At 41.9% G+C, this 27,417-nt stretch overlaps 1 protein-coding gene across 4 annotated transcripts in view; it reads right to left on the bottom strand.

The window, feature by feature from the left end:
- The window catches only part of TAPT1 (transmembrane anterior posterior transformation 1), a 106,444-nt gene extending 82,272 nt beyond the window's left edge, over positions 1–24,172 (bottom strand). For 2 of the 4 annotated variants that reach the window (XM_050947723.1, XM_050947724.1), the window contains exon 1: positions 7,703–7,827. In XM_050947723.1, the coding sequence (XP_050803680.1) occupies positions 7,703–7,733 (31 nt within the window). In that variant the 5' untranslated portion in view covers positions 7,734–7,827. Of the gene's footprint in view, positions 1–7,702; positions 7,834–23,906 lie in introns of those variants that run through there. The other 2 variants (XM_050947721.1, XM_050947722.1) reach the window with 2 other exon arrangements.
- Between the last annotated feature and the right edge of the window lie 3,245 nt (positions 24,173–27,417).

Here is a 27,417-nt window from a genome sequence, read left to right as displayed (position 1 = left end):
GAAATATGCAATGACCGCATTAAATTACAAGCATTAAAAAAGTGAATGGGACAAGCACTATCTCCAGCTCATTTTCTTGAAAATATTCTCAATACTCGGTACCGAGGTCAAGCCTTGACTGCTGAAGAAGAGGAGTTGACTATGACATGGACATCCAGCAATCATACCTCCATAATACCAACTATAATTAACTTCAGAGATAAGGGTGAACCATTCAAGAAATATATGTTTGCTGATGTTTTAAAGAAAGTCATACCAGTGAACTGGTGTGAGTCACTTAAGCACTTGGATTCAGAGACTGTTGAAGTTATAGTCTCGCTTTTAACAGCAGCAGCTTCTTCTGCTGGTGTAGAAAGAATATTTTCTTCCTTTGCACTAACTTATTCCAAATTGAGAAACAGTTTGGGACCTGAAAAGGCAGGAAAACTTCTCTCTCTTGTCCAGACTCTGAACAAACAGGAAAATGAAGGTGAAGACAATTGAGTTAGCTGCAGAAGCCAATATTTTAAGTTTCTCATGTTGACCTGGCTGACATAGTCGATTTAATTTTTAGTTTGTTTTTTTTTTTTAAATTCATTTAACTATTTTAGTTAAAAACAATTAACAAAAACAAACCTGATTTTAAAAAACTTGAATGTTTAACTAAATTCAAAAATGTATGCTTGTTTTGTTAAAATACTATATGTTGCATAATATTGTTAAAATATTACATACAAAAAAATCCAGAATACATAATGTTGTTGTTTTAGTTAAATATAACAATTTAAATGTCTGTCTGATGATGTTCTCCTCCTAATACAGCATGGCAAGAAAATCCTCCAAATATGAATGATTAATCTGTTGAATTGGAGATAGCTCACCTCCCAGTGACTTCATAAATATATGCTTCAATTACCTTTGGTAAATGAAATAACCAATCATTCATTTGCTAATATAGCTATAAAACTAATCTGAAAAGTTTAAAAAAAATCACTTCAAAAATGTATTTTGTGTACCTTCTAAAAACGAAACCTACATTTATCTTTGAGTTGCGAAGAATATGTATTAAGGTTACAACCACCAACAAGAATGCACTTTTATGTAGAAATCCATGATTAAATCAAGTCCTTCTGACTAGTGATTTAAATCAAATCCACCCTGCTAAATTTTCACACACCTGTCTCCCTCCATAAAAGGTATATATTTTTAAAATTATTTTTAGTTGTTAGTGCACATAATGATTTCTTCAAGAATTTCAAAAGTTAACTATTTGCTAAAATAAAATTTAAAAAGAAGATATAGGGGGAAATGGCAAGCATGAATGGTTTACAGCAAATCCTGAATACATATTATTGGTCCAAGAGCATTCCGATATTTAGTTTCCCTCTCAATGATGAAAGAGAAGGGAAGAGAACTGTCCCTTCTACCTCACCCCTTTAAGAATAAGGGGGGACATGGTCAGGTAATTCACAAAAATCCACTCTCTCCCTTCCTCTAAATTTAAGTTGGTCATTTGTGTCTCTAGGTTTTCATGTCATCTACTTCCTGTGTTGGTACTGTCTCCTTTCCACCAGTCTCTCCTTATTTTCTGTCTGAATTCTTTCTAATGCCTTTATTTATTTATTTATTGTTTGGAGAGGGGGCTGCACAGAGGCATCTTCTGGAATAGTCCTTCACTTCTCCTCATTTTCATAAAGAGCAAGTAGCCCCATTTAGAAGGGACAATTCATTTTTTGCAAATTGTTTGCTATTTTCCTTGGTCAGCGGTATTTCAATAAAATTGAGAGATGAATCCATATTTCTCTCCAAATGTATTTATTTTTAGCTTTCAAATGTTGGCAAGTATTTGACAACTGCATTGCAGCTACTCCCTTTCCAACTAAGCGCTGGAGACTGCTCCCTTCAGAAACATCAGCCTTGTTTCTTCAAATGCTCAAAGTAAAATACTTCCTCTTCTCTGCAGACTTACTCATGGTCTACACTAGAAAATTAGGTCAACATAACTACATTGCTCCACATTCTTCTGTTGACCAAGCTAGCACCTCTTGGGGAGGTGAATTATCTACACCACTGTGTTCTAAGTGTAGACATACCCTTCAGTGTGTTACTTCTATAGCGTCCCAAGCTTCACAGCCTGAGGAACAAAGGACAAAGTTTGGTCACAGTTGAAGTAACACTAATTTTAATCAATCCACTCAGTCTTTTTTCCCCCCCCTTCTCCAGTCCCCAACAATTTGGGTCATCTTAAAATGCTCCGTGGACTAGCACATGTTCATTCCTATGTTAATGAACAAGGTGTTCGTGTAAAGATGCCAGGAGCAGAACAAACCCAGTCAGGATTGTGTGATCCTTTGCAGATTTATTGCTGACTACTTCAGCACTGTTGTAAAAGAGCAGAAACAGCTGGTAAGAACAGAAGGAGAAAAGGTATTTCTCATCCCTCCTTTGCTCATGGAACCAGGACTTTGAAGGCACATGACTGCACAGGCCACTCTTGGCATAATCCATTAATGAGAGAAAGGCTTATCCCAATACCTTCTAACTTCTTTTCCTGCAATCCTCTTACTCCCTCTCTCTTACCAATGGACAAGTTAGAATTGTAGTCACTGTTAAACAAGGAAGGTTCAGGAGATAAAGTTCTAGGCAATGATGTGTCATAAAGGAGTTCAGAAGAGCAGGCAGTTTCTCAAGGAGAATATAAAAAAGGCACAACTGCAAACTATTCTGATGTGAAGGAAAGATAAGAATAATAAGAGGCCAATATAGCTCCATAAGTAACTCTTTAATGACCTGAAAATCAAAAAGGACTCTTACAAATAGCGGAAACATGGACACATTGCTCAGGAGTACAAAAAATTAGCACAAGAACGTAGGGACAAAATCAGAAAGGCTAAGGTACAAAATGAGTTACACCCAGCAAGGGACATTAAAGGCAATAACAAAACATTTTTTAATACACTAAAAGCAAGAGAAAGACGAAGTAAAGTATGGGTCCTTTACTAAAACAAGAAGAAGAGCTAACAACTGATTACATTAAGAAAGTTGAGATGTTTAGTGCCCGTTTTACTTCAGTCTCCACTAAAAAAGTCAATGGGACAAGATACTCAACGCAGTTAATATAAACAAAGGAGAAGGAACAAAAGCCAAAACAGGGAAAGAACGGGTTAAAGAATATTTAGATAAGTTAGATGTATTCACGTTGGCATGGCCTGATGAAATCCATCCCAGGGTACTTAAGGAACTAGCTGAAGTGATCTCAAAACTGTTCCTGGAGGATGGGTGAAGTTCCAGAGGACTGGAGATGGGCAAACATAGTACCTATCTTTAAAAAGAGGAACAAAGAAGAACAAGGGAATTATAGGCCAGTCAGCCTAACATTGATACCTGGAAAGATACTGGACCAAATTATTAAATAATAAATTTGTAAGCACCTAGAGGATAATAGGGTTACACAGAATAGCCAGAAAGGATTTGTCATGTCAAGAACAAATTGTGCCAAACCAACCTTATTTCCTTCTTTGACAGAGTTAATGATTTATTTTAGCAGATGGAGGAGGGGAGGGGTGGTACACTTGAGTAAGACTTTGGATACAGGCTCACATGACATCATCATAAGCAAACTAGGGAAACGTGGTCTAGCTGAAATTACTATAAGGTGAATGCATGTCTTGTTGAAAGACCATACTCAAAGAGTAGTTATCAATGATTTGCTGTCAAACTGGGAAGGCATATCTAGTGGAATCTCACAAGGATCAGTCTTGGGTCTGATATCAGTCAATATTTTTATTAATTACTTGAATAATGGAGTGGAGAGTATGCTTATAATATTTGCTGATGACACCAAGCTGTGGTATTGCAAGGACTTTGGAGGACAGCGTTACAATTCAAAATAACCATGACAAATTAGAGAATTGGTCTGAATTCAACAAGATAAAATGTAATGGAGAACATTCTATACTTTGGAAGGAAAAAGCATAACTACAAAATGGGGAATAAGTGGCTAGGTGGGAGTACAGCTGAAAAAGATCTGGGGGATAAAGTGGTTCACAAATTGAAGAGGAATCAACAATGTGATGCAATTGTGAAAAAAAGGTTAATATTCTGCGGTGTTGTAACCCAGGAACCTTTTGACACCGACTTGTAGAGGGTGCAGGGGGCATATGGAATGTTTCAGGGATTCTGTGGGTTTTATATATGCATAATAATTCACTAAAGGGTGGCATGTGAGGTTTCTACCATAAGCCAATAGCTCAACGTAGCTATGAATAGTATTTAAGAAGTTATATATCGATATCAAAAATTACGTTCTTACGGCAGGAAACCAGGAGGTGATATGTCTCGGACAGGATCCTTTCTTCGGGGGGCTTCTCTTCCTGTTTGATCATTATGTATTCCAGCATATGATTATTTGCATACTGAAACAGATGCTTATCAAGGATACAGCTACACTGTTTCTTTCAGCTGTGTGTAGAGAATTATACAGGGACCTACTCCTCCCCCGCTCCCCCCACCCACTAGCATGAGTATAAATAGCAGCATATAGGACAAGGCACAACTTACATGAGAAAAGACACTGAACTGAAGGGTGAGAGTATATACCCGAGTACAAACCCTACATAGCTCTTTATTTGCCCAAGCCATGCCTTCCTGCCTACCCTGCTATTTTTAGCAGCGCAATGTTCTGCTGCCTCCCTGCTGCTGGAGCCTTTCCTGCCACAGGGAAAGACTCTGGCAGAGGCAAAAGGCTCCATGGCTACACTACCCTACAGGCTATCACCAGTGATAGCATAGACACAGCCTAAGAGATTGCAAAATCTACACAAAAGGAGTACATGTGAAAAAATAACCAGCAGGGGGAGTGTCCTACTTATCAATGATAATGGATTGTTTGGTTATATCTAGGTCTTTCACTAAGGAGGTAAACTGAGAGCATGACTTGTCTCATAGTGAAAGATCACAGCCACGCCTGGCTGTAAAACACTGGATGGACTTTGGGTGAGCATTGCTCTGTAAGAAATGAAAATATCTAATTAAGTCTAGGTTCTAGAATGCATGTTATAATTTTATGTTATACATAATCATTTGTTTCCAATACTTCTACTGGCTACCACTTTCTATATTTTGTTAAATAAGCTTTTACGACAAATCTACCTAAGAAAAGTGTGTTAAATGGAACAGTAATCTGAGGTGTAATTGGTAAGCTTGGGTGTACTGTTCTTTGCAAGCAATGAATCTGTAACCACAGGTGTCCAGTGGAACAGGGGCTGGACACTCCAGAGATGCTCAGAGAGGGCTTGGAGATTGGAGTGTGCCTACTGCAGTGGTCCCCATACTTTTCACATCACACACTCCTTTATCTCAGTCGGGAGCTGGGACGTGGCTCTAGGGGTGGGGGAAGGAGAATAAGCGAACAGAAGTAAGGCGGCTGAGGTCTGATCTGAGGCTGAGAGAGGGACCCGGAACAGAGCCAAGGCTGGGGGCAGGGCCAGGCCACTTTTGAGGGTTGAGGCTGGGGCCGTAGCTGGGTATGGAACTGCGGCCAGGTGCCAGGGGGCGAAACTGGAGCCACAGTTGTGGGCGGGAGCAGAGCTGTGGCTGGGAGCTGGGGCCATGGCTGGACTGGAGCAGAGTGGGGCTGGGTGGTGCTCCCTCCACAACCCCCATGAAGGCTAGCCCAGACCCTGCCAGACCCCCACAAACATTCCTCGCACTGGCCTACTGCTGACAAGAAGAGGGACAGCACGGCCTGTGTAGGCCTAGTATTGAGTGCTTGTGTTGTCCACAGAGTTGGGGAGTTGACCACCGGCAGGCAACTCCCTTCCTAGGCTTCAAAGCAAAAGCTACAACTTCAAAGCACCACCTACAAAGCTATTTTCAGAGGGCTAGCACAAGCCCTACCAGAAGCAAGTCTGTTGTCACAGACTGTGTAGATATATGCAGTGCTTTCTCTTTTTTCCTGGTCAACTTTCATCTCTCCTCACCCCTCAGCTCTCTGGCTATTGGAAGAGGTCAACAATATTCTCTCCCCCAGTCACTTTCCTAATGTGAGTTGTTTACGTCTTCACTGTTCACTCTTGGCTGTATGAATAATATCTGACAATGTCTCTAAATGTAATTAAGCTCATGTGCAATTCAAGCCTATGACCTAACTTAAAAATGAAATGGAGCTACATACTGTTCCAGCATCACAAGCATCCCAGGAGAGAAAAGCCAGCTGCTAAGAGACATCACAGTTTAACCCAGACTCGGAGAGAAATATATAGCTTTCTTCTCCATATACGATACAGCTTTGCTTAAGGCAAATGAGTGATCAAAGAAATATAGTGGGTAATGGGGAGATTAGTATTAAAAGGTGCTGATGTCATTAGTCCAAAAACATCACCTTACTAAGTAGCTAAAAAAGGAAACAATAAGGGAATAAGTGAGACTGGCATGGTTAAACAGGCAGATTACACACTTATGCTCATACTTTTGCACGTTTGGGTTTCTTTTAAGTTTAACCTTAGCACAGTATTTCTTTGCTTTTTAAGGTTGTTGCTAACCACTATTCTAAGAACTTTTACCCTTAAGTTACTGATATGTAATCTGAATTTTAGTTTAGTCTTCTAGCTGATCTGCAAAGAACTTTCAAAAAACTGGAATTCTGCCCTTTTTTTACGATATACACAAGATTTTAAAAAATTATGTCAAGTTTGGTATGCCCCATTTTTTCTAGAGGACATGCAAGTGATTGCAGGAATATTTAGTGTGAACTCCAACAATTTAGATGAAGAGATTTGAGTGCTGAATCTTTAACAAAAGTTCATTTAAACATTTGTCAGTCACTGGTAATAAATAGGGGTCAACAGAAATATGAAAACAGAATTTTGAACAGTTGAACAAAAAAAGAATTCCCTTCAACTGCTCAATTTTCATTCTTGTGACGTCATTATTTCACTCTAGAAGATCTTGAGAGATGCACAAGAAGAAAAAGAATGGCCCTCAATATCTTCTGCTACTCCTCTCTACCTATAAGAGGTGCTCAGGAGCAAACAGTCATAAGGAAGTGGAGAAAGCAGGAACCCAGAAAAGCTTCCTTTTTCCTACACTCTGGGCAGGAGATTTGGAGAGTAACAACCTCTTCCCTTAGCTGTAACTTCCCTTAGCTTCACCTGCTTCCCAGCTTGGTGTCTGGGGCTGCCTGCAAGCCATAGTTACCTCAGTAGGTTCTGATCTTGCTATTTAAAACATTATAAACTAAAATTTGATCTCATGTAGCAGATACTAATAAGATGACTTCGGTGAATACAATTTTTTATCTTACTCCTTTTTCTTTTTTTTTTTGGCTACAGAGTGACAAAATAATTTGAAGATTTTCTGAACACACCATTATGTCAGTTCAGGAATCCTTTTCCCTAATTTATTTTAAATTTGGCAAAAAAAAATAAAAATTATTTTCCTAGGCACCAGACTATCAATTGTGAAGATTATAGTCTTTTTTTTTTTGGGGGGGGGGGGGGGGAGGAAGGGACACCACCCATGGACTACAAGTTGGAATCAGAGGGAGGAGCAGCAGCAAGTTTGATCTCAAAATAAACAATTAACTACCACCTCACTTGGGGTTTATAAACAAAGCTCTTAATTTAAAAATATGTTTTGAAGAATTAAATTACTCTAAATACCTTAGCATGACAGCCATGGTTTGAATGTGTAAAGCAAAATAAACATCTTAAGAATACTTCACCTTTTCCAATTCTCTTGGTATTCGCATACATGTGTATACTCTCTCTCGCCGTTCTGTGTATTTTGCTTCATTATGTTCAAGGAAGTAACCTCTTGTTAGTTCAGCACTGATGAACCTCAGCAGTGAAAGGTCTGCACAGAGGAAAACATATAAAAACAAGTAAAACCTGTACAGACGACATATCAAACATTAACTTAACTTTGAAAATGACAAGTCCAACTGTGCTTCCTTTTTCAAGCCCCTCCCGCAAATATTTCTTGACCTGTAAAGCCTCCTACAACCTTTAACTCCGGTCAGGTCTATACGAGGAGCTGTCAGTATAGTCCAACAAAGCACTCCTCGTATGGATACAGTTTATTCAGGCAACTCTGTTTTTATCTGTATGGCTTATTCCAGCCCCCGAGAAAAATAAGCTATATTTGCAAAAGTGCACTGCATCTACACTAGGTACTTTTGCTGGCACAGCTAGGTCAGTGAGAGATCACACCTCATCACACCCTTGACAGGCACAGCTGTGCTAGCAAAAGCTTGTAGTGTAGACCTGGCCTTAGTCTAAGAAATTTCTAAAACAAGTATAGTGTTATTGAAAGCTTTCAAATATTTAATATTATCCCTCTCAGAGACACTGACAGTTTGTTCTTCATGCTTTATTAAAATCTTAGCTGATGCCCATATTAAAATGTTCATAATACATGACCAAGTAATTCAATGCACAAAAATCATCACCACAAATCAGCCATACTTGGGACCATTTGAAGAAACCTAGACCTCTAAATGGCACATAGATCTGATGGCAATGATAAGAGCAGTTTTTGTTTTTTAAAAAAAAAATGTGGTACAAACATTCACAGTAACTTCTGTTTTGATGGCATGGAGTAGTATTCAACACTTTTTGGAAGCATTTCCTCTTCTGATTATGTGAATTCATAGATTCCAAGGCCAGATGGGACCATTGTGATCATCTACCCAGACTTCCTGAGTAACACAGACTATAGACTTAGGCTGGTCCACATTACAAAGTTAGGCTGACCTAAGTTGCCTTGCATTGACCTATTTGTGCACATCTATGCTCCAAATTGTCTTTGGCCAACGTTAGTGCCCTATTGCAGCAATGCACTACAATCACTTCCCTGAATGACACAGACACAACTGAAATTGATGCAGTGCGAGTGTATACACTGCATGACCTGTGTCAACTCTAACAGTCCTCCAGCAGCTGTCCCACAATGCCCCATTCCCTGTAGCAGTGACCAGTCTAGTCACAATTTTATACTCCACTGCCAGGGTTATAGAGACCGGAAGCCACCATCCCCTTTAAAATTCTCTGCATGTTTTTGAAGTGACTTCCCAATTGCCCACATTGGCAAGCACACCTACCAGCTTGCCCTTGTTGTGTGCAATGGCCCAAACAACCATGCCAGCTCCATGAGGAAGAAGTGCTCCTAATACATCCTGTCTATTCCAGGCAGATCTTCTGGGCCTGCGGGGACAAAAGACTGTGCAACAACAGCTAAGGCCCAGCCATACAAACACAGACATCTAATATCATATTGCATGATGGATGCAGCAAGGGGTGTGACAGGGATAAGCAGCATTGCCATATTAAAGTGAAGGGACTTTGCCAGGGAGCACAACAATAGATCTGGTGCTACACCACAGACCAGCAGCTTCTACAAGGAACTGTACATCGTATTTGGCAGAGCCTCTACCAGCACAAAAAGACCATTGTGGATACCTCAGAGGAGCTTGAGACTGAGACCACTGCTGTCATGGTATAAACCCCCACTCTGAACCTTAGCGTCCAAAAGATGGGGTACCAGCATGAATTCCTCTAAGCTCAATTACCAGCTTAGTACTTGTAGCGCTGCCACCAACCAGGAATTCCAGTGCCTGGTACACTCTGGTCCCCACAAAACCTTGCCCGGGGAACCTCAAGACCCAGACCCTCTGGATCTTAACACAAGGAAAGTAAACCCTTTCCCTCACCGTTGCCTCTCCCAGGCTTCCCCTCCCTGGGTTACCCTGGAAGATTATTGTGATTCAAACTCCTTGAACCTTAACACAGAGAGGAAAATTCACCTTCCCTCCTCCTTCTCTTTCCCCCTCCCAGACTCTCCCTGAGAGAGAAAGTAATCCTAACACAGAGAGAAAATTAACCTCTCTCCCCCCCTTCCCTCCTTTCTCCCCACCTGTTCCCTGGTGGATCCAGACCCAGTCCCCTGGGGTCTCACCAGAATAAAAAAACAATCAGGTTCTTAAACAAGAAAAGCTTTTAATTAAAGAAAGAAAAAACAGCAAAAATTATCTTTGTAAATTTAAGATGGAATATGTTACAGGGTCTTTCAGCGATAGACACTGGGAATACCCTCCCAGCCTAAGTATACAAGTACAAATTAAAATCCTTTCAGCAAAATACAAATTTGAACTCCTTCCAGTCAAATACACATTTGCAAGTAAAGAAAACAAACATAAGCCTAACTCGCCTTATCACCTAGTACTTACTATTTTGAATCTATAAGAACCTGTATCAGGGAGATTGGAGAGAAACCTGGTTGCATGTCTGGTCACTCTCAGAACCCAGAGAGAACCACCACCAAAAACTAACAGCATACACAAAAACTTCCCTCCCTCAAGATTTGAAAGTATCTTGTCCCCTGATTGGTCCTCTGGTCAGGTGACAGCCAGGCTCACTGAACTTGTTAACCTTTTACAGGCAAAAGAGATATGAAGTACTTCTGTTCTATTAACTCTTATTTATCTGTTTATGACAACTGCCATGAATAATGAGGAGGTGGAGGTGGAAGATGCAGCAGAGCACTCGAGCCATGCCATGAGCCAGGCCCTGTTTGAGACTCTGCAACAGTATTTCCAGTCCCACCAGGTGAGCATGGATAAGCATGCATTTTTCCTTACAAAGTTTAAATTTAAAGATGTTGCTCGTTATCAAGAGAAAGGTATAGATTTTTCATTGTTTTTTATACAAGAAGATGCAGAGATACCAAAGCAGAGGTAGAGTTGGCATGTTTTTCATTTCCCTGTTGGATTGCAGGGGGTGGGGTTTGGAGATGAGAAGGAAGCCTACACAGGACTCCGATTATGTGTCTAGGTATGTCCTTTTTAGTCTCCTAAGAGATATTTCATGGAGGCACTCTGCAGTCCTCTCCTGAAGTTTCCTAAGGATGGTTGCTTTATTTCCTCTAACACAGTAGGATGCTTTCCCATGCCGCTCTGTGATGAGTTAGGCTGTCACCATTGCAGTAAATAGGCTAGTGGCATATGGGCCCAAGCGGCTTCAGGACACCAGCAGCAGCTGTGTTCTCTGTGCCATTGTGACCCTCAGAAGTGAGATATCAGCTAAAATCACCACTACCTAGGGAAAACAGTGCTAATATTCAGTGCTATTACCCCATGCTCGCATGCATGGAATAGGGACTGAAATTTTACAGCTTCATGCAACAGAACATTCTCCCACGGTGGGCCACACCCACCATGGCTGGGGCTGGAGAGCGATGCTATACTGAAGTGGCCCAAAGCTGAAACCTCAATAAGCATTTCCTATCTGAAGTATTTATGGGACTATGGAAAGGGAGTTTTGAAACTAATCTTTCCCTTTTCTTTCTGACTCTAAATCCAGTGGCACAGCTATCTGTTTTTATCAGCAGCTTCTGGTGTGGCAGCCTTCAGGGTGCCCTCTCCATGCGTGCAGAACACCTGACCCTGATGAGGAGAGAGAAGAGGACTAGAGAGAATATGGTCTGTGGGATTCTGCAAGCCAGTGCTGCATCGGACCACGAACAAAGGGCTTGGAGGCCCAATATGACTGACAGCATGGAGAAAGAGAGAGGACAGGTGAAAGGCTCAGAATTCCAGAAGGAAATGCAACAGGAAATAATGTGTCTTCTCAAGCACAAACCCAATGCTGTAGACCCTGGTTGACCTATAGGTCCCAAAATCCCAGACTTTCCACCCATTGCAAATCTTTGAGATCTCCATGGTTACTGCTCCCTCTACCCTGCAACATACCAAGTACATCATATCACAGGTCACATCCTTACCCTACCACGCCATTCCAGGGACAGCAAGAAAACCACAGCTCCACCTACCCTGACATGAAAAAAAAAAACGTTTTTTGTACCTGCAGCCAAAGACTAAATCCTAATTTTAAAGTTTCACTCTGTTCATTTAAATAAAATAAAATTTTGCATACTGTTTTTCCAACTCAAAGTTCTTTTTTTGGAGAATGAAGTTGTCTTTATTAGTTCACAACTAATATTTCAGAATACACAACAGTACCCAAAGCAAAGAGCACCTGTAAATGCACAACAAGTACCACATAGTTCTTGGTTCAGGAAAATACCCAGTTATGTTTATAAATGTAAAGCAAGCACTACGTGATTTTTAGCAGCACTCAAATCTCCAGGCCCAGAAAACACTACTGTGGATGACCATTAGAATGCTCTTTCAAAGTTTCCCCCATCTGTATAGCTCCACACTGAGCTCTTGTAATGGCCCTTGCATCTGACTGTTCAAATTCAACAAGCCACGCTATCTCTGCCCTCAACTTGGCAACAGCTTTTCTCCCTTTGCCTCACAAATATGATGCAGGCAAGTGCACGGATATGAAAGATTTTGAGCTGCTCTATTCTGTTTCCTAAGCACAGCACTGAAAACACTGACTTGCCATCATTAACTGAAAAATAAGAGAAGAACAAAAATAAAATTAACTAGGTTGGTAAGAAATAGGGTGGTAACAGCAGACCTTAGCATTAGGATGCATAAATTAACAATTGGAGACAAATTAAAAGGGATGAGGTAATTGTTTACAGTTTAATAGTTTTGGTAAATTGGTGAGAGTAAAATGTTGTCTCACAGCCAAGAAGAGTGAAATAGCAGTTTTTGGGTTTGCCTATGGCTAGCATCTCGGTAGGCAGCAAATGAGACTTGGGCCAAGTAAAGGTCACTCCAACACTGCAGGGAGAGGTCAGTCAGGCATACTCCTCCAAAACTAGGTGAGGGTCACCAGACCATAAATTTAAACAGACCATAATCCTAAGACTTATTATGTAACAGCTTTGATTGACAGTTAGATTTAGCAGTTGTGATTGGACTACAAGTACAGGCCAATCAGAAAGGGCCTATATTTGATTGGAGGATAAGGAAGGAGTGAAGAATAACCAATCAGAGCAGGCCAAAATATGAATATAAGGCAGACAGTCGCAGGCAAAAGTGTGTGGTCATCAGTCAGTCGAATGGTCTGGAGCAGCACGAAACAGCAGCAGCACTGCTGGGACAGAGCAGAAGGACCCTGACAGAGCTGAGGAAGAGATGCCTACAGAGAATAAGCATACTAGCTACAGTGTAAATGTAGAATAAAAATAGGATTAATAAGTAGGTGTGTATATGTTTGGGTTAATAAAGATGTGTGTTTGTGTTACGAATGTTACATTGTTCTATATGTATAAAGTTTAAGGGCTTGTCTACACTACCGCTTAAGCTGATATAACTTACGTTGCTCAGAGGTGTGAAAAACCCACTCCCCGGAGCGACCTAAGTTACATTGACTTAAAAAGCTGCCCAGACTGCGCTATGTCAGCAGGAGATGCACTCCCACCAACACAGCGTTTGCCTCTCATTGAGGGGGAATAATTATGCAGACGAGAGAGTGCTCTCTCGTCGGCACAGTGCATCTATACCAGTGTCCTGTATTTGCAACATTTATGAGAATAGTGAATAGCCTTGCAGGCTTTATGCATCTGTCAGAGATGGCAGACATCAAAAAGTCCCATGCAGGTGTGCGGGACTTTTTAAAAAATGGTGAGAAAATTATGGGACATGGACAGGGATAGTTGCATGCTGGGAACTTGACTTGTGGCTCCCAGAAATACCTGAGTAAGTCATTTATATTTCATAACACATTATAAATATTTCCCAAAAAGGGAGCAAGCCAGATTGTGGCACGTAGCACACTGGGATACCTTCCTGTGGTGTACCACACTTTGCATTAATACAAGCACTCCTGGTGAGTATGCACAGTGCTGGCCCATCGAGCCAAGTATGCATGTGACTGTGCAATACACAAACTTCAGTGGTTGTGCGCCAAGGCAACTTGCGTTGAACAAAGTTTGTAGTGTAGACACAGGCAAGGCATTAAACGCAGCACTTCCTTTACAAGCATTATTCCAGTAATTCCCAAATTTTTCATGCTGAGCATCAGGAAAATGAAACCAAATGCAGCCCATCCCTGTCTCTGCTACCCTGCAATGGGTGCATACAGCCTACACATCTTAATTTACACATCTTCCACCTTCTTGCTCTATTTTACTAAATGAAAACGTAGATCATGATACTTCTCCTTTCTTATATGCTTTGAAGAGGCGAAAGAGTTTAAAATGTTGACATTTAAGGTATCGCCATTGGCACCTGAATTAGTACCCACTGAAATGAAAAGGGCAATTCACGCACCAGAGCTATTGTAGAGAGCCAGAAACAAATTCAGGGCAGGTCTACACTTAAAACACTGCACCAGTGCAGCTGTGCCACTGTAGCGCTTCAGTGAAGATGCTACTATCTCTAAAATCTTCTGTTGGTGTAGTTAATCTCTTTCGGATAGAGGCAGTAGCTATGTTGATGGGAGAAGCCCTTCCATCTATGTAACACTGTCTATGCCAGGGGGTTAGGTCAATATAACTTCATCACTCAGGGATGTGGATTTTTCAAGCGAGTGGCAGAGTTATACAGATGTAAGTTTATAGTGTAAATGTGGCTTTGAGTATTCGAGTATTGGTTAGAAACTTCATATTCTGAAGGTTTTCTTTGCAACAGTATCAGCTATACTTTTCTGTTTGTTTGTTTTTTTAAAGCTGACACTTTGGGGAAGAATAGAGAGGTCCTTCTATGCCAACCACTGGCATGTCCTTCACATTGGCCAAGTGAGGCCTGGTATATGCTTAAAATTTACGTCGAGCCAGCTACAGTGTGAAAAATCCACACTCCTGAGAGCTGTAGTTATGCCGACCTATTCCCTGGTGTAGACACAGCTAGGTCAATGGAAGGATATTTCCACTGATCCAGCTACTCTTGCTCTGGGAGATGGTGTTCCTACACTGACAGAAAAACCCCTTCCATTGGTGTAGGCCAGGGGTTTCAAACTCAAATGACCATGAAGGCCACATGAGGACTAGTGCATTGAACCAAGGGCCACATCACTGACACCCCCTCTCGCTGCTTCTGGCCCTGCCCCTGCCCCACCTCTTTCCATCTCTTCCCGGCCCCAATCCAACCCCTTTCCTGAAGTCCCCACCCCAAGGCTGCCCCCAGGGGGTGCGGGATGCAGCAGGGGGCTCAGGACAGGGAGTTGGGGTGCAGGGGGTGTGTGGGACGTGGCCGGGGGCTCAGGGCAGGGAGTTGGATGTGGGATGTGGCAGGGGGCTCAGGGCAGGGAGTTGGATGTGGGATGTGGCAGGGGGCTCAGGGCAGGGAGTTGGATGTGGCAGGGGGCTCAGGGCAGGGAGCTGAGGTGCAGAGTGCGGGCTCCAGCCTGGCGCCGCTTACCTAGAGTCCCTGACATATCCCTGGCCCCGTGCTGCCCCATTCCAGGAAGCAGCTGGAACCGTGTCCCTGCAGCCCCTGGGGAAGGGCTCAGGGTTCTGTGCATGTGCTGCTCGTGTCACTCCACTAGATACCTTCCACAAAGCTCCCATTGGCCGCGGTTCCCTGTACCCAATGGAAGCTGTGGCAGGCAGTGCCTGTAAGGATGCAATGCAGGAGCCCTCTGCCTCCTTCCCCCTCCCCTCCCGGCCTGACGGGGTGTGCTGCCAGCTGCTTCAGACAGCGGCGCAGGGCTCGCAACGCCACAGGGGGCAATCCCGTGGGTAGGCAAGGGGGGAGGGCCCACGGGGAGCTTGTGGGCCACACGCAAGAGCCCCGCAGGCAGCCCACAGGCCGCATGTTTGAGACCCCTGGTGTAGGCTGTGTCTACATTATGGGACTATGCCAGCAGAGCTATGGCACCATAGTTATGCTGCTATAGTCATAGCATAGACATGCCCCACAAGTTGGGAAACAGTGCATTAACCAATCCTCATGTCTGAGGTAGAAAATTAACACCACCACTTAAACAGCAAAATAGAGGTTAAATCCCTTACCCAAGATCACAAAAGCAAGTCAGGAGCAGAGCGTATAAGAATTCCAGGTCCTGTGCTCTGATAACTAGGTCACATTGCCACGGACATCAATGTATACTTGTTTCCACAGTTTGGGTAACAGTTTTCAAAACAAGTGTTTGACAGGCTTTAAAACAACACAATTCAACCCACAAAATTAAATCTTAGGCTAATGAGATCATTTTCTATATCACTAATACCAATTCCCTATATTTCAATGGTGATAAAACAAACGTGCACGATAGTGGTTAACAGGGTAAGGAAACTGCACCTACAAATCATGGCAGTGGTAGCATCAATGTGGCAACTACTCTCAGGATGGAAAGTTCCTTTTAGCTTAAACCTGTAATGGAATAGAACACCATCTAAAAACAATGTAGGATTTCTTTCAGTTTAAGAACAGCAAAAGTCATTGTTCCAATTGAAAACGTTCAGTGGCTTGAATTTCATCTTTACTGCAGGATGGAGAAAGAAAGAAAATCTGCCCCTATTCTTTCAATGGAGAGATTCAAATATTTTAACAGGGAGGGTGTTTTAAGGTTTCCTGTTCTTTTGCGTTGTTTGTTTGGTGAGTTAACTGATCAGTGGAACATTAGACAAAAAAAAAAAAAATCATGTCTCTGGAAATACTGTAATTACTATTGCTAAAAACAACTCCTTAAATTCCTGTAGTTGAAAGATAAGAGAAAAATATTTATCGGGGGATTAAGGGGCAAGTTTAGCACACGAAATTAATCACATTTTTTCCTCTACTTGACTAACTTTCAAGCTGACATTCTCCCTTTAAGCAATTTGCTTTTAATTTTCTCTCTCCCCACAACTCTCACCATCTCTAAAATCTGCTTCTGGGTCCCAAAACCTGTTATTCCTTTGGGAACTGAGAGAGGGATGCACATCTCCTGGTGCTCTCATCCCAACCTTATATACGTACAAAGTTGCTGAGCAGAACACTGAAGGAAGATGGGCTTTTATAAGACTGCACCTTCCTTTCGTGCTCCACGTGGAGCCTAATAGGAAGATAGGACTGGAGTCAAGTCCAGGCCCCTGCTGTTGCAGGCAACCCCATCATATAATCCCATTGATAAATTTATCGAGATCCATCTTAAAACTAGTTAGATTGTTTGTTCCCACTACTCCTGTTGGAAGGCTGTTCCAGAGCCTGTGATGGTTAGAAAATTTGTAACTTCGAGCCTAAAAATGTTCCACTTCATGGCCACCCCAGTTCTGCCCCACCTATCTGCATCAATTGCAGTCTGAACTAGGACAGCAGTGCCTTCAGAGTTTGGCCTACTAAACTGGAGATTTAGCTCCATCCTCAATGAGTTCATCAATTAACAAGACTTGTAACTGACGATTTGAGAGCAGGGAATAACTTGAGAAACAGGGCTCTCAACCAGGGCTTTATATGGGCACTGATTGGTCAAAGTACTGAGGACAGTCAGAGATGAAGTCCCAGCTCAGTAAATCCAATTGCACAGTGGGAATCTCATAACTGAAAAAAACATTTATGGAGGCATCATTAAAAATGTGCAATCCTGACAAATAAGCAAATTTAAAGACCTGTTTTTAAATGTGACAGCCTAGATTTTCTGTGCTACCATCCAGAGAAGCTAATAAGCAAGGTCATTAGTAAAAAATATTTGATGCTACCAGTTGTTGACCTGGGTTGGAATGCTTGAACCTTGGCAAAGAAGACATTGGAAAAGCTGCAGAGTTGACTTCCTCAGTCTCTGGGCTTGGCTACACTTGAGAGTTACAGCACTGGTGGTGGCCTTACAGAGCTGTAACTTACTCCTCGTCCACACTGGCAAGGTATATACAGCCCTGTATGTACTCCACCTCGACGAGAGGAATAAAGCGAACAGTGCTGCAATGCCAGTGTAAACAGTGGTTAATCTTACTACGCTGTAACTTCCCATAATGTTTTCAAGTAAAGATAACACTCTTTGCTTTGTTGTGATGCCTCTCTTTGTTTTGCTGTGAACTCAGGGCTCCCGGAGCTGCTTATCTAAAAAACAAACACAGCTACCATTTGCAGTGAATGAGCAGAGGCAGGGGGATCCCTTCGGAATGTCCATAGCTAGTGTTTGCTTGAGGAGAGAAGCAGCAGGGCAGGCGGGGGGGGGGGGGGGGGGGTCGCGTCCGTTTTGGAGCAGCTGCTTATCTGGTCTGAGGAAAAAAAACTAAGAAGGCTATTTGCATTTAGTGAATGAGAGAGGGGTGGGGGAAGGGATCGGAACTTGCAAGGCAGGGAGCTGACAGTGTTAGCTCCAAAAATCCACTCTCTCTCTCACCCCCACACTCCCTGTCACACTCCACCCTACCTCCCTCTTTTGAAAAGCACGTTGCAGCCACTTGAACGCTGGCATAGCTGTCCATAATGCACCACTCCCAACACCGCTGCAAATGTGGCCACACTGCAGCGCTGGTAGCTGTCAGTGTGGCCACACTGCAGCGCTTTCTCTACACAGCTGTACGAAGATAGCTTTAACTCCCAGGGCTGTACAGCTGCAAGTGTAGCCAAATCCTCTAAAAGATGGAGTCAGAGATTCTTCACACTAGGAGCATCTCCTCCCATCTCCAAGAATATGTTATGTGTAAACGCATCCAGACCAAGAGAAGAAAAGACACACCCCCGCCAAGGTTGAGGCACTTTGGTAGGCCAGCAAGAAGAGACTTATCCTATTCTATACCAGTTACTATCAACAGATACTAAGGCTAGAAGACAACTCTGTAATAATCTAGTCTGACCTCCTGCATAACACAGGCCACGGAGGACTTCTCTTTCTTCGTCGGGTAGATATTAAATAGATGCTTTAGACACCCTGATAAGATATATATTTTGATCCACCGAAACATCAGACTATACTATTCCTGCTTGAACTCCTATAATGTAAATTCACCATGATTGGTAAAAAATTAATTTGAGAACATTAAGATTCAGAATAAAAGCAACAATATACAACTATTAGGGTCCAACTGAAATTCCAATAATACTAGAATCATTGCAGAGGGACTTAAATGAGTTAAACTGAAAACTTTCTAATGCAAAAAAGGAAAGTTACTTGCCCTTTCATTTTGTTTCTCTTAAGATGCCACCACACAGGATTCTCGCTCCTAGGTCTTAGCCTTTTTAATATGAAACTGTCATAACACTCAGCTTTTGTATTTAACCCATGGAGGGTGCAGTAAATGGCGAGCTACATGTACTACTGGTTATCATTAAGGCAAAGATTTTTGTCAAAGATATTTTTTAGTAAAAGTCACAGACAGGTCACAGGCAATAAAGAAAAATTCACGGAAGTCTGTGACCTGAAAGTATCTTTCTTTTTACTAAAAACATCACTGACAAAATGAGGAGCCACTAGGCAACTACCTGGGAGTTCCAGGGACCCCCCCACCAGGTATTGGACTTGGAGGTGCAGGGGCCCCCTCCACCTGCTCAGAGCTGGGGTCCCCCTGCGCCCACGGCAGCCAGGAGCTGCGGGATACTCCCTGCAGTGGCCAGGAGCTGTGGGGTACCCCCTGCAGCAACTGGGATATTTGGGATATCCCCCGCCGCCCATGGAGACTTAGTCACTGATTCCATGACTTCCGGGACCTCCATGACAAAATCTTAGCTTTAGCCATGATACATCACCCCTGCCAAGTACGAGTCTCCTCATAACATTCCAGTCTGTTCCTCCTTGCAGGAGGCAAATCTCCCAAAACAATGTAAATATAAGATAGAAATGTGCCTCAAAAATAAGTGCAAAGCATTTTGCAAGACAAAAACCCCCACTCCAACAAATACCCTCCAAACTGAGGGAAGGTGGGCAGGTGAGTGGGAATCCTGCAAGATGTTAGTTTAAGAGAAGCAAAATATACAAGCAAGCAATTTTCCTTCTTCAAAGGTATGTATGCAGAATTCTCCCTCCCAGAAAGTAAGAAGCCTCAGGGATAGCTGAAGAGAAAATGAGAACAAATAAGCAGTGAGAGCAAGGTTCACAGTTAACAGGTAGGTTTGTATATTTTAAAATATATATATCACAAGGAGGACTAAGATTCTTCTCAAAACTCAGAATCAGGCACAACATACAAGACTGTAGAATGAGCAAATGGGGGAGGGAGGCATGTAAAAATTTAGTCAACTGAAAATAATGGACAACCTAAAGCAAAACAAAACCTCTTTTGGTAAACGGGGAGAAGAACTTTTAGCTGCTTTGCAGATGTCTCTGATAATGGAAACATCACTGAAGCAGGCTGGTGCAATAACCTTGGCTCAGGCAGAGTGACATAGCTGTCTAGTTAAGACCAAATAGGTCAAAGCAATGTGAAATGCAGTAAGGCCCTCCTGGTAACAGTATTCCCCAAGGAACTAGTGTGAACTGAAAAAAAGTACTTGGGTGGACTTTATGAGGGTTCTAGTCTGCTACAAATAGGGCCCCAAGGATCTTCAACATTGAGTATACAGAGAAGGGCCTCATCAAGATGGCCAGGCACATGGATGCAGGGAGAAAATTTTGACAGGATAATAGGCTTACGGTGGAACCCTGACATCACCTTGGAAAGGAATCGAACTAGTCTACACCACCACTTTATCTTTGTAAAATCTGATATACCATGGATAAGAGACTGGGAGCCAAACGAACGTATTTTGAGAACCAGAGGTACACCTTTACCCCGATACAACAAGACCTGATATAACACAAATTCGGATATAACACGGTAAAGCAGTGCTCCGGGGCTAGGGGGAGGAGGACTGCACACTCCAGCAGATCAAAGCAAGTTTAATATAATGTGGTTTCATCTGTAACACGGTAAGATTTTTTGGCTCCCAAGGACAGTGTTATATCAGGGTAGAGGTGTATTGCCATGCAGAAAATGACCTTCTGTATAAAACCCCCAAAATCATAGGAATGGAGAAGAGGTTTAAAAGGAACTTTTATCAGTGTTGTCAGGACATCAATAATCCATTACAGAAGACTTCTTGATGGGAATTTTCAAGTTTATGAAGAGCTTGACAAAGGCACTGGTCTACTTTTGACTAATTCATGATATGACAAAACCCAAAATATCTCCAACAGGAGTTCGGTATCACACCACCATACCTTCTCACAAGAAACATTCTATTCCCAAGCCTTCCCATGGGCCAAACCCTCGCCATGGGCTGGAAAAGCACCTCTTTCCTTCACAAATGCAGCCTTCTCATGATCTGAATGGTAACTACCAACTGTATGCCAGTTCTATCCTCATCCTGACTGCCCAAAATACATGCTGCCATTTGCCAACCTGAGGCAAAAATTGAGAACTGGCAGCAGTAGAAGGGAAAACAAGGACTCAATGGACAAATATAGACTGAAAACTTTATACTCAAAGTAAATACAGCACAATCTCCCTCAAAATGTAAGAAGTTAAAACAGATTTTTTTTTAAAGGACAAAGATGCAGTATACCTTAGGTAAATCAGTAACATGTAGATACTCGCATGAAAAATATAAAGCACTAAGTAGAAAAGGAGAAATCCATTTATAAGAATGTAAACACAACCTTATCTATGGCTCACTCTATGCTCCCATTACATATAAATTGCTCCGTCCTTTCCAAAATGCCAAGCTACTACCTTCTCGTCACTTGAATCCATCTTAAACATATACTTATTTCAAAAGTCCCAGAAGTGAATCAATATGACAATACACGCTTCAGAAAAATCAGTTATTTCCTCGTGGCCTCCCCAGAACATCCTGTCTACGCTAACTTGCTTATATTATAACGGAAGGAACTATTTTTAATTTTGGGAACTTGCACAATATTGAGCATGTTGGAGCCAGATATAAGTGAAGTTCTTTTAGTTTTTATATCAAGATAAATAAAGGGATAGCTCAGTGGTTTGAGCATTGGCCTGCTAAACCCAGGGTTGTGAGTTCAATCCTTGAGTGGGCCACATAGGAATCAGGGGTAAAATAAGTCCTTGGTCCTGCTAGTGAAGGCAGGGGGCTGGACTCGATGACCTTTCGTGGTCCCTTTCAGCTCTATGAGATAGGTATATCTCCATATATTAAAGCCAGTTTATTGTATTTTTTTTCTAAATAAAAGTGTTTTTATTCTTAAAATCCATTATGAACTATTGGCTCTTATATACCTGAATTTAAATATTAGTTAATCAAAACTAATGTTAAAATATATGTTTTGTATTTTTTCTGCATAGGAAAACGTTTTATAACGATACCTAAACATACCATTTACTCAACAACCTTTTGGGTACATCAGTATACGTTCTAAATATAACATTCCATTTTACTATATAAAATTTGTAATATCATAATCAAGCTAAATCAGTAGAGTCGTGGTGATTTAACGTTAATGCAGTTTCATCAATACCACAAAGGCACAATGATGCTATAAATCTTATGACATAATAGAGTCATCAGGAATGCAGTAGAATTTGAGACTGATATAACACTAGTAAAGCTTGAATGGAAATAATTCAGCTATTAGTAAATAGTAAAAATTAAAATCATACCTACTGTTTTCTATTCTAATGTTTATTGTTATGTAAAGTTATGCTCAAAGCCATAAAGCGGTAGATGAACATTCTCAAAGTCTAATTTCTTCTTCAAGCCTGTTTTCAAAAGCCATTTTTAGCAAGGTATTATGTCAACAGTTCTAATATCATAAATAATAAATATCAATTATTTGGAATCTTAAGAATTAAATCAGAACCACCAACACAATAAACTACACTAAATTATTATTTTTTTAATTTTATGATAAAAGCTTTATCTATTTCTTCTAAAGATGACAGACTACAGGACTTGGAAACATCAGGAATTCAAGCGTAAGTCTGCATACAGTTGTAGCTTGATGGCAAAAGTTGTTACGTTTTCCTTATATTATTTTCCTCTTACAAATGGTCATTTAAACTAAATGTAGCTAAACTGAAGACCACAAATACTAATGCATAATTATATTTTTGGAGGCTTACATAATATATTCATTCTAGAGACTAAATAGATTATCTAATTACAATATTCTGTATTAAGCAAATTCATTTATCAAAAACTGTTTATTCAGCAAGTGTTTTCTGTGCCTCAGTGACATAGAACACTGAACAAACATACACAAATAGTTCAAAACAGTAGAATAGACAAAACACAGTACTTGTCTAGATCTGAATCTCTAAGATTAGTTTGGAATACAGTACGCTATTTTGTGGAATTGTTTTCTTAGCTGAAGTCATAGCAATAAAGTATCCACTGACATCTCCTAACATTGATTTATAATACTTATCAATTGCAGTTGATCTTTTTATCATTGTACGCATTACATGAAACTACACAGAAATGCCACTATTCCACTCTCCCTTATAGAGCACTATTGTAAATTTGATTTAAAGATATAAACCACTTAGATCTTTTTTTAAAGGTACATCACTTACCAAATCTAAGCATAAGAAGAAAATAAGCAGATGTAATGACTAATAAGACATTGACTACTAGTTCACAAAGTCTTCTGACATCACTTAAGCTACCACAGATGCTACACACCACCCATATTTGAACTATGTTGCACAGTTTTTAAAGTCTCTGGCCAAAATTTTCAACCACAGGTGCCTAAAATGCTCTTAAAAGGATATGCAGAATTTAGGAACTGTGGATTGATCAGACCACGTTCACTTAGTAACCTAAAACCAAATGTAAGAGGCTGACTGTAGGCACCCACGTTTGGACCCTTTTGGCCGCAGACTTTGAACAGAGTGTTTGCTGAGTGCATCAGTGAGACACTTTTACTATCGCAGCGCTCACATGACCAGCGCTCTGACAGCCCGGAACCGAACTCCCTCTCTGAAAGGCCCTGCTTCGGCGCCCGCTGCTCACGGGGTCCCGGGCTGTCTGGAAGGCTCCCCCTGCCCAGCCAGCTGGAAGGGACAGCTCCGCTCCGGCCTCCCTGGGGACTCCCCTACCCAGCCCGCTCCTCACCCCCAGCCAGCCTCTCCCCTCGCTAACTTCAACCTCACCCTTCCCGGCGCCTCACCCCGAGCCCCAGCCGGGCCCCTGCCCTCACCTGAGACGCTTCGCTTTTTTTTCCGCTCCCGGTCGCTCTCGTAGAAGCCCAGGGTTTCGGTTCGCTGCGGCGGCTGCCCGGAGCCGCCTGCAGGCGGCCAGGACTCACCGCTCGAACAGCTGCTTTTCTGCTCCCCCCTTCCCGCGTCCTGCTGCTGCTGCTCCGGGGCGCCGCCTCGCCTCCCGTCCCCGCTGCTGCCGGGAGCGGCGGCATCAGCGACGCCCGCCATGTCCGCCTCCAGCAGCGCAACAAACTCCACTACTCCGCGCCCCCAATGTGCGTCATCGCCATGCGACGCTCACGCACGATCCTGACCGCCTCTCACGTCCCAGGGAGGGAAGAGAGCACTCCGGCCGCCATCTTGCTATAGGCAAAGTCATTGTTAACCATTTACATTCCACGGGCCTCCTACTGAACTAGAGCTAAAGTTTCAGCTCTCTCAAGCCTCACACAAACCTGCCCAGGGGCACAGCCAGGCCTGAGGGGATCTGACGCTCAGTCTACTCTAGATCCAGGTCTTTAGATGCTGTTAAGTCTGGGGAGAGGATTTTATACATAACAGACCTAATGGGCCAGTCTAGCCTCCTTTTCTCTGCCCCCACAAAATCATCATCTGACTGTAATTATAATAAAGGAAATAATGTCATTAAGTACCACTCTGCTCTTCACCACAAAGGCATTTGGGGTGCTGTACCATAATATAAAACCAATGTACTTCAATAAAACCAATTTGATTAAACAACACCAGGTTCAAACAAATACAATGAAACACAAATGATTCAAATATAAGTTTTCAGGTATCTAAAAGGGTGTCATAAGGAGGAGGGAGAAAACTTGTTCACCAGTAGCCTCTAAGGATAGAACAAGAAGCAATGGGCTGAAACTGCAGCAAGGGAGATTTAGGCTGGACATTAGGAAAAAGTTCCTAACTGTCAGGGTGGTTAAACACTGGAATAAATTGCCTAGAGAGGCTGTGAATCTCCATCTCTGGAGATATTTAAGAGTAGGTTAGATAAATGTCTATCAGGGATGGTCTAGACAGTATTTGGTCCTGCCATGAGGGCAGGGGACTGGACTTGATGACCTCTCAAGGTCCCTTCCAGTCCAAAAGACAGAATGGGGCAGGGTAAATGATTAACTGTAAAGCCAACAGTGTTTCTACTAAAATGCAGTATGTTTCAGACTAGATTGTAAACTCTTCAGGACATGGCTTGTGTCTTACTCTGTTACAGTGTCCAATACGATGGGGAGCCAGTCTCAGCTGAGTCCTGTAGCAAGAGCTTCTGCAGTGAGAACTAAAATTGCCCTATCTGTAGGACCCTACCAATTTCACAGCCATGAAAGAGTTGTACTAGTAGGGTGACCAGATGTCCCAATTTTATAGGGACAGTCCCGACTTTTGGATCTTTTTGTTATTTAGGCTCGTATTACCCCCCACCCCCTGCCCCGACTTTTCTCATTTGCTGTGGTCACCCTATGTGCTGGTCTCCCAGTCAGCAGCTGCCGCTCTCCAGCTGCCCATCTCTGAAGGCAGTGCCGCTGACTGTGGTGTCTCAATGCGGAGCACAGAAAATTCTCACACAACACAGCTGTAAGCAAGTAAAAAATCTTCCTCTTTATTTTTACTTCTACCTCCTTATATAGTTAAATTCAGTTACATAAGGACTAGCCATGCATACTGACGTTGTACATACTAATCATATAATTGGACAAAAGCATACTATCACGCGCGCAGCATGCACAAAGCAACAATCCTGTAGGCACCATAAAAGGCCCTGTTTACTGTACTATGCAAGGTCAGATAAAACTCAGACAGTCACATGATTATAGCAAGGGTCCCAGTATTTTTCCAGACTGACTTGACAAATTGCGGCCTAAAATACACGATAGTTGCCCACAGCTGACAGCAGCAGCAGAGAAGTAAGAGTAGCAGTACCATAACCTCTTCCCTCTACAATAACTTTGCGACACTCCCCCCAAAACTCCTTTGGGCTCAGGACTCCTACAATTACAACACCGTGAAATTTCAGTTTTAAATAGCTGAAAGCATGAAATTTACTATTTTTAAAATCCTGTGACTGTGAAATTGAGCAAAATGGCCCTACCTATCTAGTATACATTTGTGAAAGTTGGTAACACTGTCTTTGTTGCATGCATATATACTGGGGCATGGGGAGATCAAATCACAAGTGAGACCAAAGAACACAATTCAATTTTATTTAAAATCTCATAATTCTTAAAATGTTGGGGTTGGCAATACTGTTATTTATTTGTATCAAGGGAGCATCTAAGGGTCCCCCATCAGGGATCAGGACCTCATTGTGTGAGGCAGTGTACACACACATAATGAAGAAATGGTCCAGGCCCCAAGGTGCTTACAATTTACGTATAAGACAAGAGACAACAGGTAACTGCAACAGTTGTGAGGAGCACAATGTAACAGCAAATCAATTACTTCGTGTGATAAGCAACCTAACTGGGCAACAACAAGTAGGAACAACAAGTAGCCAAGGAATCACTAAGCTCTTCCAGTTCAGAAATAGTAATTATTGACAAATGTCCAATAAATGAATGGGGAGCCGGTTGTGTATCCTGATCTCCATTTTAAATGTCTCCTTTTGTATGTTTTATTAATTGACTGTTGGTTCATGCTGATTGGTTTTGGTTGATATGTTTTATTTGGATTTGATTATAAAAAGTAAGATGGCCATTGCATTCAGTGCATAGTAATCTCTCTCCTCCCACACTTTATGACAAGGTACATAACTTTTTGTAACTCTGGCCTATATCAGTGATTTTATAAGGCTGTTATTGGGAGATTTTTAGGTTTTAATTTAATTCAGTACACTGGATTTAGCACTTACAAACCATGCCATGGGATCTTTACTGACAATGACCTTGATCTTATCTGAAAGAAGGCAACTGCAGCAGCAGAGTACTACCTGGCCCTCTGTTTTCCAATTCAGTACTGGTTCACATGCTAGCTAGTGAGTTACTAGCACCTTTACTTGCCACACATGAATTTCCTTAGGACTGACCCCGTCTAGCCCTGCCTAATTTATGAGATGAAACACTCTCACTGCTTAAAGTGGTATGGCTCCAGGCATAACATTTTAATACATACTAATATCTCATTCACATTTTTGACTGCTAGTCACATAGTGAGCAGATATCCTAATTTTGCTATCCATAATGACATATCTTTTCCCTAGAGATTACAGCTAATATTCAGTTTATAATAGCTTAACTTGTCCATTCCACATGCAAAGATTTTTGTGTTTTAATTATTATATTTGAGATTTTGAAGACTAGTGGTCACTACCAGAATCTCACCTCAACCCTAGCAAACTAAATTGAAGCCAACATTAGAGTATTCAGAGCCCTGGTATGAAAACGTTTAGATTTTAATATTTATCAAAGATTCCATAGGAAGAAGGTTTAGAACTGTAGTAATACCTCATTACTATGGTTCCAGTCAGGAGTAAACTAAGAGTATCTGCTGTTTTCAGAA

Source organism: Gopherus flavomarginatus, chromosome 3, assembly GCF_025201925.1.
Source record: "Gopherus flavomarginatus isolate rGopFla2 chromosome 3, rGopFla2.mat.asm, whole genome shotgun sequence".
Classification (NCBI taxonomy): domain Eukaryota; kingdom Metazoa; phylum Chordata; order Testudines; family Testudinidae; genus Gopherus; species Gopherus flavomarginatus.
Note: the sequence above shows the minus strand (reverse complement) of the source record. Positions and strands in the feature narration are given on the sequence as shown.